At 35.7% G+C, this 16,370-nt stretch overlaps 1 protein-coding gene across 5 annotated transcripts in view; it reads right to left on the bottom strand.

The window, feature by feature from the left end:
- Positions 1-1,027: 1,027 nt before the first annotated feature.
- LOC118735694 overlaps positions 1,028-16,370 on the bottom strand; it is a 75,241-nt gene continuing 59,898 nt past the window's right edge. For all 5 annotated transcript variants that reach the window (XM_036465608.1, XM_036465610.1, XM_036465609.1 and 2 more), the window contains exon 6: positions 1,028-3,018. In XM_036465608.1, the coding sequence (XP_036321501.1) occupies positions 2,198-3,018 (821 nt within the window). In that variant the 3' untranslated portion in view covers positions 1,028-2,197. The remainder of the gene's footprint in view (positions 3,019-16,370) is intronic.

Here is a 16,370-nt window from a genome sequence, read left to right as displayed (position 1 = left end):
TCAAATAAAAATAGAGAGATAATATTATGAAAAATAAAACAATAAAATAAAATAAATCCCAATGAAATTAATTAAAATAAAAGGAAAATATATAAAATAACAAAATAAAGTGAAACGAAATGAAAGAAAATAAATCTAAATAAAATAATACTCAAAATTTAATAAAACAAAACAAATAAAAATAAAATAATGGAAACATGGAACTAAAATAAATAAAAAAATTAAATTAAATAAAATAATATTAAGCCAAGATATAAAATTAATTAGCTTAAAATAATGTTAAATTAAGTCAAATGCAGTTAAATAATATAAAATAATTAAAGTAAGGCAAGTAAGGCAATAAAAGCAATAAAATAAAAAAATAAGTGGCATTAAGCCTGTTTCCACATGCCGTTTGCTTAAAGTTTGGAAAATTTTTCGTAAGTTTTGTAACTTCAATGCCTAGTAGAAATTCGGCGTAAGTTCAACTTCACATATCGTTTATTAAATGGCGCACATTTTTTTCATTTCAATTTTGTGGGAGGAAACTTGACATCAGGCTTTATAGTCTACGTTGTTGCACTCTCAGAGGAAATAATGAAAATTAAATCTCCTGCATACCGAAATCGATTCTAGCTTTGCTTACAAATTTACGATCTTATTAATTGCTAAAATTTAAAAAAAAAAAACATATTTAAATAGTGGCTTTGTTGCATAAAAGAACTCAGTTGTCGACTATTAAAAACTATTTATATCAGTTTATGTTCCACATCCAGTGTACTTACCTTTGTCATTTCTTAAAAAAAAAATTTAATTTAGAAACACAGTCTCGTTAAAATTTGTAATTTATTTCCATTACAATTCTATACTTTATTGAAATGAATCCACTTATGCTCAATTTTCGATACAATACAATATCGCATATTTCGTATACTTCATTTGGTTATAACAATAATAATTATAATTAAGATATGTACATATGTATATAAAGTTGCATTTAACAAATACTGGAATATTTAAAAATATGAAAATAAATGTTTACATTACATTTTAAAATTTTTGTTGAGTTTGAGCTGCTTTTTTTTTTTTAAGTACAGTGAAGCTTCGCTTAGATGGACTACAGTAACTGGGAATATTGAAGAAAAGCTTTACATTTTTATTTGCGTTTCGACTTACAGCGAAGACTGGGTAAATCGAACAATACGCACGGTGAATTCTATAACAAATATTTTTTCATGCATTTTTTTCTCAATTTATTTTTAACAAAAGTATATTTTATGGCGACAATATTGCAAGGAGGATTTACTTATATAATAGATACAAACATGTATGAATGTATATGTAGAGTAAATTTTATTTAGTTTTAAATTATTTTAAAGAAATTAAAAAAAAAGCATACATTCAGATTTTTACTGATATGCTATTCAAAAAAAAAAAAGTTTCGCCACCATTTAGTTTGACTATATCCATCTCCAAGTCTGACTTAATGAACAACAGTAGAGCCACACAAACTCAAACTTTTGCAACATAAATTTTCTCAAACTGGAAGGAAATCTATTGGCAACACCATTTAGAGAGCGAGCTATATAGAATTCTGTGACAAGACTATGACTAGAATTACTATAGTGATTTCAAAAATGTATTAGCGGTGTGCCAATTAATTTTTTGTTGTATATAAAGTTGGCTCGAGTTATCGAAATTCAACTGTATTTAACAATATATTTTTAGCATATAGAAGTGTTGGTGGTGAAAATGCGAATTGACTTCCAATTTTCATATTTTTTCTTGACCCTTCGCAGCGCCTAAAAGTATGCAATAATAAACTGCGTTTTTTCCTCTCATGCAATTTGAATTTCGAGCGTCAAGATGAAAATTTGTAATAGCTTCAAGGTAAACATTCTTCTTGCAAAACTTTTTTACTTAATTTAAATGTTTAATGGACTAAATACACGAAGCTTCACTGTAAAATAACCTCTAATATTTTATATTTCTTCTTTGCGCTCACTTAAGTACAATGCAAAATGGCATAACGCTCTCCTCTTCCTCTTCGTTCTACTGCATCTCCAGCTCATTCCCCTCTTCCTCCTGCTGCTTCTAGTACCTCTTCCTCATAGCCTTCCATTTCCACTTCTCCTTATTTTCCTGCCCCACAATCCTTGTGGAATTTACCCATTAACCTCCTGTCCTTGACTAGGCCGCCTCTCCCCTCCCCACGCGCCTAATCGAGCTGTTTACCCTCCTCCTTGTTCTTGCGAAATGACACTGAATGTATCAGCAATGGCGGCAAATTACCACGCAACGCTTGCAATCGCTTACTCTTGCCCTTCTCGCCCTTATGATGATGCATGCCCTCATTGGACGTTGACATCGAATTCATCGAAGATGTGGATGGTGCTGAAGATAGCAATTCATTGCTTTGTGTCAATGCCGCCGAGCGTCGGAAATAACGCGGCATCGAATAGTCAGCCTGATTGACGCGTGCCGCATTTGCCGTTTGTATGGAGTAGAGACTCTGCGAAACGCGATACTTTTCAATAGTTGGCGTATCTTCGTAGTTTTTCGGCAAATTGCTAAATGATATGGACGGCACTTCGGGTGTCATACTAATGCGCGAACCCGAACCGGTTATGGAGAAGATGTCGGTCTCACTGGCAGCGCTGCGTACATTGAAATGTGGCACGCTGGTGGCGCTACGTTTGAGCTTGCGTGGCGAACTCATGCCAGCTGTGGAACTCAACAAATGTGTTTGGCGATCGATGAAACGTGGCGGACGGAGTATCACCTCATTTGAATCGGACTTTTTCGATGGTTCGACAACACTATGCAGCATGTCCTCTTCGGTAATTACGTCGAATTTTTTCGGTGTCAGTGTTTGGCTACCCTCGGGTGACGAATCGGTTGTTAGCGTGAAAGTGATGCGTTTCTCTGCGGTGCCATCTGGTGCATCAGTTGGCGTTGTGACGGCGCTTGCGGGCGTGACACTTCCTAGTGTTCCTTTGTCAACAGCGGCATTAGTAGCAGCAGCATTACTGGTATCTCCTGTAAGAGAGAGAGAGAGTGAGAGAGAGAGAGATACAGAAAGAAAAGGAATTACAGAGAAAGGAAAGTTAATTATGGTGATTCTAATTATCAAAAGTTTGTGAGAGGAAGTGTACATATATATGTATAATGTAATGCCTAGTGAATGTTAGGTGATCCAAATGAATTGCTTGCAGCCGAAGGCTCGTAATCAGCGACCCTAATACCCAACTACCAGAATTTAAAAGTATTATTTCATAGCGCGCCCACTTTTCGGGAAGATAAGGGCAGTCAAGTCCATAGCTAGACTCTGAACTAGAGCCACCACTCTGAGAGGAACTCTCTCACTATTATTTTACAACCTTACGGTTGAGAAAAAGTCCATTGAATGTTTGGCGATGACGTGGAACTCAGAGCTTCCGAAAGCAACCCTCTGACTCGTGGATGATTAATGCTCCTAAGGCGCACTCCAAGGACCTACCGGTCTATGCGTGGCTCAGCGCCGGCTATATTAACCTAACCTAAGCTAAAGCGCACAAGATTTACGGACCTTTACGCGTTGGCGACGGCGAGTACCGCTGGCGATGAAATGATGAGCTGTATGAGCTCTACAACGACAGGGACATGGTGCAGCGAATTAAAATACAGGGCTTGGCCTTGTCGTTCGAATGTACGTCGACGCTTCATCTTTGAAAGTATTAAACTCTAACCGCGTTGTTGGGTTGCGATGACAAGGGCAATAGGCTCACACCCAAACAATATATGATCTACCATTTGTCTTTGACTAATCTGTTTATCCAAGAAACGATTCTGAAATCAGCCTAAGAATGCGCATACTGGAAAAGAAAAGTAGTACAGACATGCGCGGATAATAAAGTCATGTACCTGTGGATTCGCAGGAAATTGGAGCTGTCTGCTCCAAAACTTCAATACAATGTTTAACTCCTATTTCCACAGGTATTTGAAAAATGGCCATCGGAATAGGTGGAAGGATTTCTTTTTGTGGACCTTATTATAGCAATAATTTTACCAGATATACCAGTGAGCATATTTCAAGCGGAGGTCTGTAAGTAAGTAGAACTAATCTGGTTATAAATTCGCAGATCTAACAAGGCAACCATAATAACAATACACGACGGGAAACAGAATTTCATGACTCCTTTGGGGTCTTAGGGAAGCTATTGAAAAGAGATGGGGTGTTTTGCCCAAAGTTGTTTAACAGATCTACGAGACCGTAGTCAAGCCTATTATGTTTTATGGAGCCTTTTTCTGGTGGAACTGACTTGAGAAATCTACGCTAGCGCCAATCAGAATTTATTTACTTGACTCTCTGGCATTCTGGTGGCTACGATTTCATCCCTGATCACATGGATTACTGCAGCACCGAAATGGAGCTCCTAGGAGCTTCTTCTCTGCCCATTTTCCGCTAAGAGGGAATTGGGCCGGGCAGAGTTTCTGGAGAGGAGAAACAGTGGACTTCTTCAAAGATGGATCGAAACTGGAAGGCAGGGTTGTGGAGTACTAAGTTAAGGCTTCCGGTCTGATGCAGTGTCAGCCTGCCATTAAAGAGGTGATGGATTCATTACTCAGCAGTCCGAGGTCAGTTAGGGAAGTGAGCATCTATTCTGATAGCCACGCGGCTATCAAGGCCGTAAGTGCGTTGGGGGTGTGCTCTAATTTTTGTAGTTGAGGAACGTCTGCTTTCTCTTTCAGTTCCGTGAGAATATTTCTGTATTAAGCTCATTTGGGTTCTGGGGCACAGCTACCTTGCCGAAAAATGCGTGGCTGACGAATTGGCTAGAAAAGGTACCCTTAAAACTTGATCATCGGATAAGAATTGGCTGGGGTGCCATTGATAACCTATGGTACACTCTTGGCCTTCTGGCCGTGCGTGAACAGGGGGCGTGTTGGTCCGATTCCCGTCAGCTCCAATTTTTTGAAACTTGTTGCGCTGCGTTATTGTTTCCATCCGTCGTCTGGAACATGACACCATCCGAATTGCTAAATTTCTTAAGTAGGCCAAGGTGCGAGTAACTCCTTAAGGGTTAGCTAGGTCGCAAAATAGTAGGTAATAATCTATAAGATTTAACAACTTCCGATTCAATTGGATCACCCTGTGTAAGAGCGAAATTTGTGTAACATGTGGATGATACATATGTATTATGCTGGTGCTTTAAAAAAATATGAACAACATGGGGCACACCTTACTTTATTTTTTTCTACGTACAAAATAATGACGTCCACGAATATCTCAAAATTAAAAAAAATGGGAGTGAAAAAATTAAAAAAAAAGTCGCGAAAATGCGACAAATTTTTTTGCTTTGTCCAGATTTGACTCTGTGAGTTTATGAATGTATATGAATAAGTTTCAACAATATGTTAACTTTATAGTCAAATTTTTTTTTAGAATTTTTGAGATTTAAAAAAATAATTGTTTTCAAACCCAAGTAGCGACCCCCAAAAATTTGTGTAAATTTTTCAAATTTTTGTTGATGTCTTTATTTTTTACCCAGAACAAAATAAAGTGGTGCCGAATACAACATTTAGATGTTGTTTTTGAGTACCACCCTAATATGTATTTATGAATTTGCATATGAATACAGCACAAAATAGTACTTTGTAAAACCTAACAAAAAAAATTTATTTTGATATAAAAACAAGCAGCGCGCCCTTTAAACAAGCTGCAAGTCGCGTTTTTCATCATAATTAATTTTTATAAATTTTTTAAATTGTACATTACGTCGTATTCAAACAATCGGGCAGCGGTTTCGTGTTGGAGTTTCAAAAAAAAAACCCCAAAAAAACATATTTACGGAACAATGGAGTTCGGGTTAGTAAATTTGTAAGCGTGTTGCAACTAAAGAAATTGCAATACATAACTAATAGCAATTTTGGTTAATCATCAGACATACATAAGTTTATGTACATATTTAGTATGCACAATATTTATATAGTATATTATGTATAGACAGCGCCACCGTTATTTCCCAACTGTATTATAAATAACTCACTCGACTTATTTTTCGTTTTGATACTGTCATTCATCTACACATATGTAAGTAAATATGTGTTTTCGTATGTATGTATTTATTTTATGGCATGTAGTAGATTTTTATTTAAGGTATGCAGAATATCTATCATCCCAAGTCTCTCCTATCGCACACAGTTTTACCACCCCTACTTGAGATTTCGTGTAGAAATCTGCGCGTCAAGTACCGCCTTATAATTAAAAGAATTTTGGCACTAAAAATAAATAAATACATAAAAATTTTATAGAAGCGGAGTTGTAAGTAGGTATGTACATTCATAAATAGATAAGATTAAAGTATTTTGTATCATAAATATTAAAATTTATTATAGATTTAAGCTGATTTTTGATAGTGTTTTTATGTTTTGTTTGGAATAAACAGACCCCCTGATGAAGGCGGAAAAGATGCCGAAATGCGTAGGCGAATAAAATAAACTTTATTTTCTTTTTTGTTTCAACCGGCCGTAGAGCTCCAAAAATCAACTTAAATATACATATAAGAAATTCCAAATTTTTGGCTCTAGAAACATTTTTTTTTTTTTGTTTTTCTTCTTACATTAATCAGTAGCCATATTCTTTTGCAATCAAGTGGCAAAAAGCAGCAGCTCCATTATAGCACAATATTAGTAAGGCAAAAAAGCAATAAGGTAACAGAGGCATATATTTCGCTCTTAGTGCTTAAATTTTAATTAATATTTAAAATGCTGACAAGCTGTTAACGGCTGTAGAAAAGTAGGCAACCCAGCAGAAAATTTCACCGCTTCAGTATTCCCAATACATATCTATTTCAACTCTCTTAACCACACTTGAGTTGTAAAAATCCCTCTTTAGTCGAATTCTTTAAATTTGGCGCTGCTCTGGATGCACTGCTGCACTTACGGTCACTTTGCGTCTTCATAGATGGGAAAGTTCTAAAGGCCACCTGCAGACTAAAAAGAAATGGATGTTGGTATAGCACTTAGTGGGGAGAGGCAAAAATTCCTGGCGGCAGAGATCCAACCACTTGTTTCTTTTCAATGCCAAAAGATAGTATGCCACTATTTACTACCTTTGAAGAGATTCTATAACACACACATTGCAGAATCTTCACTGATGGCTCCAAAACTGACTCTGGGTATGCTGCTTCATTTACAACGGTTTGATGTTGAACTGGCAAGATGAGCGCCACGTTTACTCACAATGGGGTACAGATCCCGTGGTGAGGAAGTTTGGAAATGTTTTGCAGTAGCTTGAATTACTTCCTCACGCACTTTTTTCCCCAGATTAGTTCCCTTAATCCTGCAAGCCATTCTGGAGAGCTACTCCAGTTACCGCGGCCTCAGAGAACTCACTGACAATGGCCCTTAAGATGACGCACTCACGGCCGAAGTACCGAAGGGATCGGTGCCTGGACCTTAGCTGTGCAACATCACGTTCAGTGGAATCCTACGTATCCCTTTGTTAGATTTGTTGACGATGTCTCAAAAGTGGAAGGAGTGTGATCGTGCCAAAGCCATACGTCAAATACCTCGGAGTATTGGTAGACTTGTCTGCAGTGTTTGGAATTTACCCCTGTATGCTTACCGATTCGAAGTTGCCCTTAATCACTAAATAATAATTTGGATCAAAATGAGCTAGAAACACTGTGCATGTATGAAAAATTATGTCGCCTTCTAGAAAATAAAATAAAATAAAAATTGTTTTTCTTTTTGTGTCTGTAATTACAGACATTTTTCATGAAAATTGGGTAATTTTTTACCCCTTCATTGCAGAAGGGTTAAGACACTGCAAAAAACTGCCACCCTTTGCCTTAACTAACTGCAAAGATTGGCATGTCTATCCGCCACTGGATCAATAAGAGCGTACTAAACTGCGCCTCTAGAGTCGATTCAATGACTGACTCCTCTCCATATTTTTATCCAGGAAACAGCACCCACGAGGGAGCTGCAACTTCGACTACATCACAAAAAAGTTTCATGCATGTATTCTTGGGAAGATACCAGTTTTGGAAATATGCGGAATCTCTGATTCCATGACTAAGGAGGTCTGCTTTGGCAGAAAATTCCAAGTGATAATCCCCGATAATTAAGATTTGGCTACCTGCGCTTGATCTCAGGTACGTACACTAGTACACAGATCTAGGATGGGGGACATCTCACCTCCAGGTATTTGTAGACCTAGCACCGAACTTGCAATTAACATGGGTAAATGGCCACGGTGTGTCCGGCTGAAATAGTCTCAATTTTAAACTGCGTAAAATTAAACCTTGAAAAGGGCTTAAAGCTCACCTTTCTAATTATCTTTTCAGATAGCCAAGCAAGCAGCCATTCGGGCTCGTTCAAACAGCACTATGAAACCCAAGCTACCTGCATTTTCGGCACCTGGATCATTCTGTGGTTTCAGTTGGTCCTCTTGGAGAGCCATAATTACCAAGTGGGTACACTCGAATGCAGTAAGTACTGAGGGGAAGTGGCGGTGGGCTATAGACAGGTCAGGCTCTTCGGCTACCCTTTCAACAGAAAGGATATTATTTTAGAAAATAGAAATGAGGACATCAAGCTACTTTCTGGGTACCTGACTGGTCACAACCGATTGTGATTACACTTACACCGAATAGGTGTGGCCACATAGTCGGAATGTTGGCTGATGATGTAACTACAGAGCATATTCTGTCACTGTCCGGCTTAGGTCAGACAAAGTTTGATCCATTTCAAAGCATCAATGGTCGAACCCTTTGTTATAAAGAACTCGCATACAAAGGCCCTTTTAGCGTACATTGCGTAAGCCGACAGCATCTTGGCGACCCTGGGTTATAGGGACTCTCTCTTTAAGAAGTAAAAAATAACCTTCGTTCGCGGTGTCTCTTGTTCTGTTACACCCAAAAACTAACCCACGCTTAAGCCATCCTGAATGTCGACCACCACGACGACGACAACTTATCATCGAAAATCAATATCGGAGACGAAATTTTTGGCCATCACTACAAATCATCAACAATTTTTTTCTCTCCACTGTAGCTTATTTACTCATTTGGGTTCGCAAGCAAAAGCAATTAAGGCATCTTATCTCGTACAACTTCACTTGCGCCGGCAATGCATGCACCCACCCACAGCACTTTTTAATCACATATGTATGTATGTATGTATGTATGTATGTAAGTACGTGGTAAATACGTCATTTTTGTTAGAATCACACATGTTTGTACACACATACGAGCATGCTCGATTGAGTTTGTAAATATGTATGTAAAAATGTCCGCGTACATACCTATTTTATACATAGACATATTTGCACATACACTTGCTCTTTACACAGTGCAACAGCATTTTTTGCATTCTCTGTTCAAATTTATTTTTTTATGGCTATATTAAGTTTAAAATATTTTGCCTGAGTGCTTTTAAAATAATTAGCAAAAAGGGTCAAAACTCATATCGTAGGAAAATAGTAGTTTGGGTACATACATACATACAGATAGCAAAATTTCACGAGTAATAATTTTGTAGAAAATTTGAACCCATTAACTCTCTCGCGAAAAAAGCTGTTGCAATTTCCTGTAGACTTTTACGTTCTTTGTATAAAGTTTTTGTCTAAGAATACCCGTGGTGAAATTTTCGTGTGAATAATTTTAACCCTCTAGCGACCTTTTAAATGGCATTTTATTCGAACATTCCGAATTTCCTCGTAAAATTTTACTATTTTTAGCAGGGACCGAACATAACAGTTATTGATGAAAGGTGTCATTGAAAAATTCACTATGAAGGAAATGTTCTACAACTAAGTGATACATACCAATCGATTTCTTTTTTCACCGAGAACTAAATTTAAAAATAAATTTTGATGCAGAGTTTTTATGCAAAATTAAAAAAAAAAATAAGATTTATACTTTTTTTATTCATAAATCCAATATAACAATTATTTTTTATTTTTATCTAAATAACCTGTAAATAGGAGTTATTTTTGATTTTTATATTATATTATATTATTTATAAAAGTCATCATTATATTTTTTAAGTCATACGTATAAAAGTCACAATAATTTCTCGCAGTTAAGAATGTGTTGGAGAACCAAAGTTTACTTAGACTTATACAAATGACTTTTATAAGTCAGATTTTAAAAATAAAAGTCAGTGACTGGTTTATATTGATGACTTTTATAAATAAAAGTCTTCAAGAACTGTTATCTAAGATATATAATTTAAAAACCAAAAATAATTGTTATTTGCAGATTATTTAAATAATAATCTATTGTTATTTTGGATTTATAAAATAAAAATCAGAAAAAAACTGTTGTTTAAGGAGTAATTAAATAAAAGTAAAAAAATAACTGTTAAAGAACGATTTTTTCAATAAAAGTTGTAACTGTTACGGTTCCTGATATTAAGCCAAACTTATTCTAACATCAGGCAAAAAAAAAAACGCAAACTTAATATGGCCATAAAAAAAATTTATCAGAATGCAAAAATATTTGGAGACTTTACTTTATGTGTCTAGCTCTTTCATCCTGAGCTGGAATTTTCCGCCGCCAGAAAATTACCCTGAAATTGTTGCACAGTGTAATCTTACACAAAACGACTGCTTTTTGCATATCTTCAAATAAATTTTGCATTACCAAATGAAGCCAATACTCGCGTACGTCCGATATGTCTTACAAACTTGTCGCTAACGGTAACATATTTATATTGATAGTGTTAGTGGTCAAAGCAGCGCGAAGAAAAAAAAAACATATTGTATGAAAATAGATAATGAAACGTCTGATTATAAAAAATGATTGTGATGTTGATGAGTGAAAGGCGCAAAAATAAAATAATTCCTAGATAATATGCGAAAACAAAAGTTTCAACACATGACAATTGATAAATGTTATACGAGTATGTAGTACATAGTACGTTCATTCGTTCGTTTTGTTTTGTTAGTGCTGTCTCTTCTTCTTTTGCTGTTGTTGCTGCTCTTCCTCCTGCTACCCCTTAGGCAACCAGCCTTTCACGCAATTCTTCATTTATTTATTAAGCCTGTATGCGCGCAATGCAGGTGTGTTATTGACTTATTATTATTACCGACTTTTTTGTTGTTATTGTTAATTATTTTTGGCTTTCATATGTATTTCCAATCAGCACCACAAATTACTACACCTTCAGCGCGTAATCCATCACAGTGCGATAAAAGCGAAAATGTATTAATTAAATGACTACTGGAATTTCGTAATACGTATGTACATACATTAGGGCGTTTCGGAATTGTTTTTTTTTTTTTTTTTAAGAAATTCGACACGCATCCCATGCCCTTTTTCTTTTCGCGTTTAGGACCAGTTCAAGGGGTAACATGACCAGTACCGTTAATCACTCAGGCTGAGTGCATTCATGAAGCGAACGAAGTGCTTTAGTTACTAGTCGAGCTCTGGAGCTACTCAGCCATGCCCGATTGCAGTGGATCTCTGCTGCTTACGGACGACCGCCTTTCGGCCACTTGTGAAACCAATTGTGTATAAAAATCGAAAAGCGCGCATCAAAAGAGAATAGCAGAAGCAACCACTTCCGCCTCAACTAAAACTAAGGCAGCAGCGAGATCTTTTACCGCAGAAAAGTTCCACAGCAAAGGCATACAACAGTTGCATTCTGATACGGAAATGCACGCAAATACGGGGTGGACGCTCTTCCCTCGACTAGTAAATTCACTACTTAGAGGACAGCTCCTATTGTTATAGTTTCAGGCGGACACAGTACCCCAGCTTATAGACCTACGGTAGGGCCATGGACCTCGCCAAAACGCTAAAGGCTAAGGGCCATTTACTCAAAACCTTGTTGACACTAATCTCTGCTTAAACATCGTCATCGACGTCTTAGACTCCATGCATATAACAGGGTGTCGGTAAAATCGATAACGATGTTTGACTGGAGATTAGTGTCAACCAGGTTTTGAGTAAATGGCCCTAACTCTTGCTGCGGAAAGAATAATAATCAGTGAATTCAGTGAAGACTTAACTCTCATGCAGCGGTTAACTATAGGTTTTCAATGGAAAACTGGCCTGAGTACCAGGTAAAGATGAAAATTGATGAGTGAACATTTGTATACGGCTCGGCAAAGCATTAGGCGATTCAGTTAGATTCCTAAAATGGTTTGATTAGAAATTAAACACTAATTTCATATTATTTTATTTATTTTGACGGGGCCAATACACGACTTCTTCATAACCACTTCGGCAATAGTTCAAGATCATTTCAGGATCGTGAAGTGTCTAATTTCGAACTACCCTGAAATGAGACCGAACTAGTCCCAATTATGTAGGTACAGAAGTAGTTTTGAAAAAGTCGTGAACTTGTACCGAAATGATTTCGAACAAGTCTTGAAACGGTCCCGCAATGGTCCCTTATTAGTCCAAAAATTAGCCCGAACTAGTCCTTTGAAGTCCTGAACTAGTTCCAAAATGGGCCTGAACAAGCCCCGAAACGCACGCGAGCTAGTCCTAAACTGGTCCTAGTGGTGCAGAACTGGGCCCGAAATGGTCCTGAACAGTCCCCGAAACGGTCGAAAAAGTCGTGAACTTGTTGCGAAATAATCTTGAACAAGTCTTTAAGCGGTCCCGAAATGGTTCTATAACAGGCCTAAACTAGTTCCGGAATGGGCCAGAACTAGTCCCGAAATGGCCCTCAAATAGTCGATAACTAGTACCGAAATGATCCCGAAAGAGTCCGGAACAGGTCCCGACACAGTCCCGAACTGGTCACGAAATGGTCGTCAGCTAGTCCCGAAATGGTCCTGAAATAGCCCTGAGCTAGTCCACAAATTTGTACATACAGGAAGCAGTTACAAATTTTCTGCGGGGTTACGCAAAAGTTTACCCATACTGAGAGCTATGATGTTTACACAACAAAAACAGCTCGAAGTTAACTACTGAATGTGAGTTAACTCTCCACTGTGAAAACAAAGCCGAGGCCGACAATGAAACTCTAGTCAACTTGGCGACATTTGGGAAAACTGAAGGGCCACTCAGCGATCATGAGAGATATTTCTTACAATATTGGGCTCTATCAATGCAGACTCGCGAAAACTTGTTTTGTTCCTCTGAGAAATATTTCCTAATAAAGTGAGTGGTAATCTCCGAACAACTTCTGGTGGGCGCGGGTTAAGGTCATCCTACAGCGATAAAAATGTAAGAACTTATAATTTAGGTTACAAGTAAAGCAATATGTTCTGAGGCGTCCTAATGTACATACACACATAGACGCGCAAGTGTATTGTTCAATATGTCTGTATAAGTATGTATGTATTTACCAACAACAATGCACAGAGGGCCAGAAGGCATTCAAAAACGGCCAAAAGTCAACTTAAGGATTTTAATTTTTTTGTGCTAATAGCCAAAATATACAGTATTTAAGTAAACTGTTTGTAAAATATTATAGAAATTGCCTCAATATTGTGATCACAATTTTCATTTTGATTAAAATACTTGTATTTGAAATTGACTTGTCCGGTGTATAATAAAATTCAGTTTTTTTTTGCAGAAAATAATATATATTTTCGTTTGTCTTTCGTTTCGTATTAATAAGACGCAGTAATATAAAAAAAAAATAGAAAAACATAATTCAAAATAGCCTTTGCTTAAAATAATTCGGCATCTTTATTGAGCCCGGCGTTAATTTTTATGAATTGTGCTTGTTGTCGTTTAGCAGTACTCCCGTGTACCAGCTCAAATTAAATGTCCTTTAAGATGAATGCAAATTTGCAAATTTTGCATATTTTGAATTTTTTAATATTTTTTTTTCATCTTTTTCACTGGCGCTGTAACCACATGTTTATCACTACAGATAATTAATTCTAAACTTTTAATATTCCGAGTTGCTGAAATAAGTTCCGAGATTATGAACATAACTGACGATTCATCAACACAAAATTTTTTATTTATTTTAAAACTGAAATTTAAAATTGTTTTTTTTCTGAGACAAGCATTTAGTAAAATTAAAACAAAAAAATACTTAAAAATCAATAACTAAAATAAAGAAAACAAAAACAAATAACATACAACAAAAATACAGAACGAAGTCTAAACTCGTAATTGGTAAAAAAATAAAAAATATATAAAACAAAAAAATGGAAAACAAAAAGAAACAAAAAAGAGGCGCAAATTGGTAATTGATGAAAAAATTAAAAATAAAAATATATAAAAAAGAAAAACAAAAGGTAACATAACTACAAAAAAATATAATAAAACAGCGAGGTCTAAGTTCGTAATTCGTAAAAAACTACTTATAAAATATTAAAAAAAACAAAAAAAAAATCAAAATTTAAAAAAATAAAACTGTGAAGCCTACATTCGTAGTTGGCAGTAAAACTATAAAAATAAATATAAAAAACAAAAAGACAAAAAATACCAAAAAATTAAAAAATGAAGTCTGCATTCGTAGCGTAGCCTCCTCCTGGTGGGTTTTGGAAACTTCATTTTAAGTAGGCTGACTAGGCCAATTCGCATCTTTTAAATCTAACTTCAAATTCGTGATCAGTCAGCCCAAAATTCATAGAGTAACAAGTTTCAAGCCAATCCGCTAACTTTACACAATATTTTCCGCCATATTTGAGTTTTTAAAATCGATCTTCAGATTCGTAATCACCGACCCCAAAAACCGCCTGTAGCAAGTTTTAGGCCATTCCGATAAGATTTCGAATATTGGCCATTTTTTATCGCGCGCTGGCCCATAGTACAATGGCACAATTAAGTAGCGCAAAATGTTAGTACTCGTACTCACTTGAAAGCAATGCGTTTTTATCAGGTGATAAACTCGATTTGTTGTTTGTTGGTATGTATAATACCCGGTATGTAATTATGAACACATGTACATATGTACATATGTACATATATACTATATGTATGTATGAATGTGTGTTTGTATTACATTATATAGCCAAACCGAACTGATTTACGAGCGACAATTAAGAAATTACAAAACTCAATTCACTAAATACAATCACTTAAATAAGTATGTACATACATATGTATGTATGTATGTGACTTATCAGGAAAGCTGCAAAAATATTTTGCGGGATTTGCGAAGTAAGTATGTATGTAAACCACCCAAACACATCGACTTATAAATTGTAGATGTATATGTTTAGACTTTTTTATAACTTAAAATTTGCATTTGATCGGCAGTACGATAAGTCGGCGGAACTCATAAATTTCCATAAACAAAAACTTTTTTGCAACGTCAGCTTACATACATACATACATACATACATATTTTGCAGTTAAAATCGCTGAAATTAGCAAAATTAGCGTTTGCGGGACTAAAGACTAAAAACAGAAGTAGTCGTTTTAATTTAGATTGTATGCCCGAAAAGGAGCACAGCGATCGATGTAGACGGTTGAGTGTTTTTCTCTTTTGGATGTAAATTTATAATTTTTAATTAATCATAATACCGCAGAAGTGGACGCTGATACTCATTTAAAGGAATAAATATAAAGTTGCCTTTACTCAGAATCTGGTTGTGCGCTGGGTTTGCCACCCGCTATGTAAAAATAAAGCTACAATGAAGAGAAAATTATTACCTCCGAAGAGAACCCCTCCCCCCCTCCTTCCACTATTCATGACGACCATGGCAAACGTTTAGAGGACAATGATTTGAGGAATGTGCGTACGCTTTATGAAAAAGATGCCTCCGTTCGGTGGGTTGACGTGCTCGGAAAGACTTAGCCGAAGTCCATTAAATAAGGAAAGAAAACCCTAAAATATTTATGGAAGGCAAAATCGATAAAGAAAAATTTATATCTGACCGAACCCTAGGTGTCGTCTTTTAACATTTTTCGGTTACACCTACATTCAACAATAAATTTTTTATTTATATAGTTCTACTGGAATGATCAAAATACTTCCGTACCAAAAGTTCTTCAAGTAGAAAAGTCTTAAAAAGCTTTCTCATTCATCACTCGTGGTGAAAAGGTTTTGTGAGAAAATGCACTTGTATATCATTTAGCTCGCGCCGCTGCAACGGTCGTAATGGCAGAATGCGCAAAGCACTGCATTTCGAGAGATCCGGGTTCGAAACCTCGATTTTTTTATTTACTTTTTTTTTTTAATTTTTTTTTTTTTATTATTAAATTTTATTGCCTTAGAAAGAAAAATTTGTAATTTTTTAATTTTATCTAATTTTGAGAAATTATTTTATTTTATTTAATTTTTTAACATTCTATTGTTTTAAAAAGCAAAATTTATATGTTTTAATTTGATAAAATTTTCAGAAACGTATTTTTTGACTTTTTAGTTAAATATTTTTTTTTTCAATTAGTTTCCTTTTGGTTTTCAATTTGAATGCTTAAAAAGGAATATTAAATTATTTTATTTCATTTAATTTTTAAAAATATTTCAATTTTTTTGTT

The sequence above is a fragment of the Rhagoletis pomonella genome, unplaced genomic scaffold, assembly GCF_013731165.1.
Source record: "Rhagoletis pomonella isolate Grant_MI unplaced genomic scaffold, Rhpom_1.0 Rhpom_scaffold_00003, whole genome shotgun sequence".
In the NCBI taxonomy this organism is placed as follows: domain Eukaryota; kingdom Metazoa; phylum Arthropoda; class Insecta; order Diptera; family Tephritidae; genus Rhagoletis; species Rhagoletis pomonella.
This window is presented reverse-complemented; position numbering and strand designations above follow the sequence as displayed.